Raw genomic sequence first — 2,528 nt, 5'->3', positions numbered from 1 at the left:
AGTAGTTACTTTTCAGTTTCACTGAAGAGATTTATCAGAATTTAAACTTTTTTTTTTATTATTTCAGAGGAAGGAATATGTCAAGTACGCAAAAGTATTCCCGCTTTCGGGAACACTTGACTTTAAGGTGCCCAGCAAGTGGTACCGGAGAATAGTCGGTTCGCTCGAGATCATCTGCGGCCTTGCCATGGCCATTATTCCAAGTCGTAGGTGCAAAAGACCAACCACCTTCTTTCATCATAATGTCCTCCCTTTGTAACCACTAGTTCTGTCGAATTATCAGTTTCACAAATTAAAATTTTGTAATTGTATCATCAATCTTATTATATGTAGTTTTTGATTCTCTCACGAATATTTATTATCATGTATAATATATTTTTTTTTCTCTGATCTTTAATTGCCTCAATCTTAAAAATCTCAAATATTAATTTTTATAGAATTTTAGAAATTCGAATTTTCTCGATAAGTTTCTATTTTGGTAGATTCCTCATATTGTCATCTGCTTGCATTTATGATCCCATGCAAATTCTTAACTTTAAGGAAGGCAAGAGGTTTGTAACGTTTATATAATTCAAATTGAAGACAAAATTTGTAAATTTATTTTAAAAGAAGGAGTAATAATTAGATATAATTTTTAGGTGTTATTTATTATCTACTATATTCAAGATGTAGAAAATTAAATTATAATATGAAATTTATTTAAAATATAGGAATCATTGAAAAGGCAGACCAAAATTTTCGATTCAATTTTGTTACAATTTCGTGACTTTTCACAATCTATTATTTTTCTTTATCTAATTTTCTCCTCGTAACACTTTTATAATACTTTTATAATAGAACCTAAATAAACATTAGGAAAATTAAACATTAAGAAAATGAAAACGATATGAATACTATGTTAATATTAATATGAAAATCAGAATTCGACGTTTATATTATTATTCTGAAATAGCAATTTTCTAATGATTTGTTTTTTTAGGACCAATCTTAAAGTATCTTGAAAATTAGATAAAAAAGATCAGAGCAACAATAAATTGCTTTCTTAGAAATCACGGAATCGTAGTAAAATATTCGAAATTTTCAGTCCCCAATGATACACTTTTTATATTTTTAATAAATTTTATAAAAATGTTTTATTAAAATATTTTATTAAAATGTTAATTTTCTATGTTTGAAATACAGTAATAAACAATACCTAAAATTTAGTCATAAACACGAAAACTGTGTTCATTTACATTTCTTTCTTTGTAATAATAAATTCGCAAATCTTACCTTCGCAAATTTGACTTAAATTAATTCGTAAATTTTCAATTTGACCTTCAATTGATATAAACCTTTTAATCATTGTATCAAATAAATTGCCATCTTTGATGAACAGAACTGTTCATTGCAGTAATCATCTGTAAATTGCTTCCAGATAAAGTTAAAAATTTATCGAACACAGTGCTGCTTCTTTTGATGCTGATGGCCGTGTACTCTCATTACATGGTTAATGACAAATTCGAGAGGATCGCCCCGGCACTGGTAAGTGTTTACTTATCAATATTGTATGTTCCACGAGTTGTAAATGAAATGGTTTCAGGTATTCTTCTTTATGCTGGCGGGGCGACTGGTGATCGATTGGCAACTCAGGCGAGAAAACGCGCAATCGGTGACGGCGAACGGTGTCGACGATAAAACGAAAAAGCAAGACTGAATGGGATTATAGTTGGAAAATGTGTTAACTGTTTTCACTTTAAATCACTTAATTCTGCGATTTCATTTCTGAGACACTGATTCTGAAAAAGATTAATTTAATTATATATTCTCTTGTTCCCATTTTTCGAAAAATAAAATTTTTCTCTCAAGGTACGTTATTTAATATAGCTTTTTGAATCTTTTATATTCAAAGATTTGACACGCAGTAAAAAAACCTATGTAATATGTAGGAAGAAAGAAAACGATGATTTAGGATTCCGTGAATCAACTTGGAAAAAAAATGTACGTCTCCGGAAGGGAATGCAAGAGGAATGTATAATTTACTTTACAGTGATCAGTTTTAATGTGATTAGTGAGATGAATTTTTGTTGCACTCTACGTGTTACTCTGCGCACTATATCGTCATATAGTTTGCAGAATAAAAAGCGAGCGATGTTGAGACACAATAAGATTTGTAATTAATGGAAGTTATGTAAAGTTTTATGACGGGATATTTTTTATCACCCAAGTAGAACACTCTATGAATATGTGATGTGTATATTTTCTCCGATAAATATTATTTAATTACCACTAAAAATCTATAAATACAAACTTTGAGTTTTGGTGATAGCAATTGCAGTCCGATGATCGGTAAATGTTGTTTCCACCAATTGATGATAATGATTCATCCCACAATATCGGTCCATTAAGACACCATTGCATTAATGTCGATTGTTGCTTGTCATGATTAAAGAAATTGTTTTTCTCTCTATTCATATTATAGTTAATACAATGATGCAAAAAGAGAAAAAGAAAAAGATCAGAAATAGTTAACTCTATATATATATATG

The 2,528-nt window shown here is 29.2% G+C and overlaps 1 protein-coding gene across 1 annotated transcript in view; it reads left to right on the top strand.

Moving 5' to 3' along the window:
- Positions 1 to 2,516, top strand: part of LOC108753135 (transmembrane protein 35) — a 10,166-nt gene extending 7,650 nt beyond the window's left edge. The window contains exons 2-4 of the mRNA XM_018494476.1: positions 68 to 206; positions 1,418 to 1,524; positions 1,583 to 2,516. Of these exons, the coding sequence (XP_018349978.1) occupies positions 68 to 206; positions 1,418 to 1,524; positions 1,583 to 1,696 (360 nt within the window). The 3' untranslated portion in view covers positions 1,697 to 2,516. The remainder of the gene's footprint in view (positions 1 to 67; positions 207 to 1,417; positions 1,525 to 1,582) is intronic.
- Positions 2,517 to 2,528: the final 12 nt, after the last annotated feature.

The sequence above is a fragment of the Trachymyrmex septentrionalis genome, unplaced genomic scaffold (assembly GCF_001594115.1).
Source record: "Trachymyrmex septentrionalis isolate Tsep2-gDNA-1 unplaced genomic scaffold, Tsep1.0 scaffold66, whole genome shotgun sequence".
Classification (NCBI taxonomy): domain Eukaryota; kingdom Metazoa; phylum Arthropoda; class Insecta; order Hymenoptera; family Formicidae; genus Trachymyrmex; species Trachymyrmex septentrionalis.
This window is presented reverse-complemented; position numbering and strand designations above follow the sequence as displayed.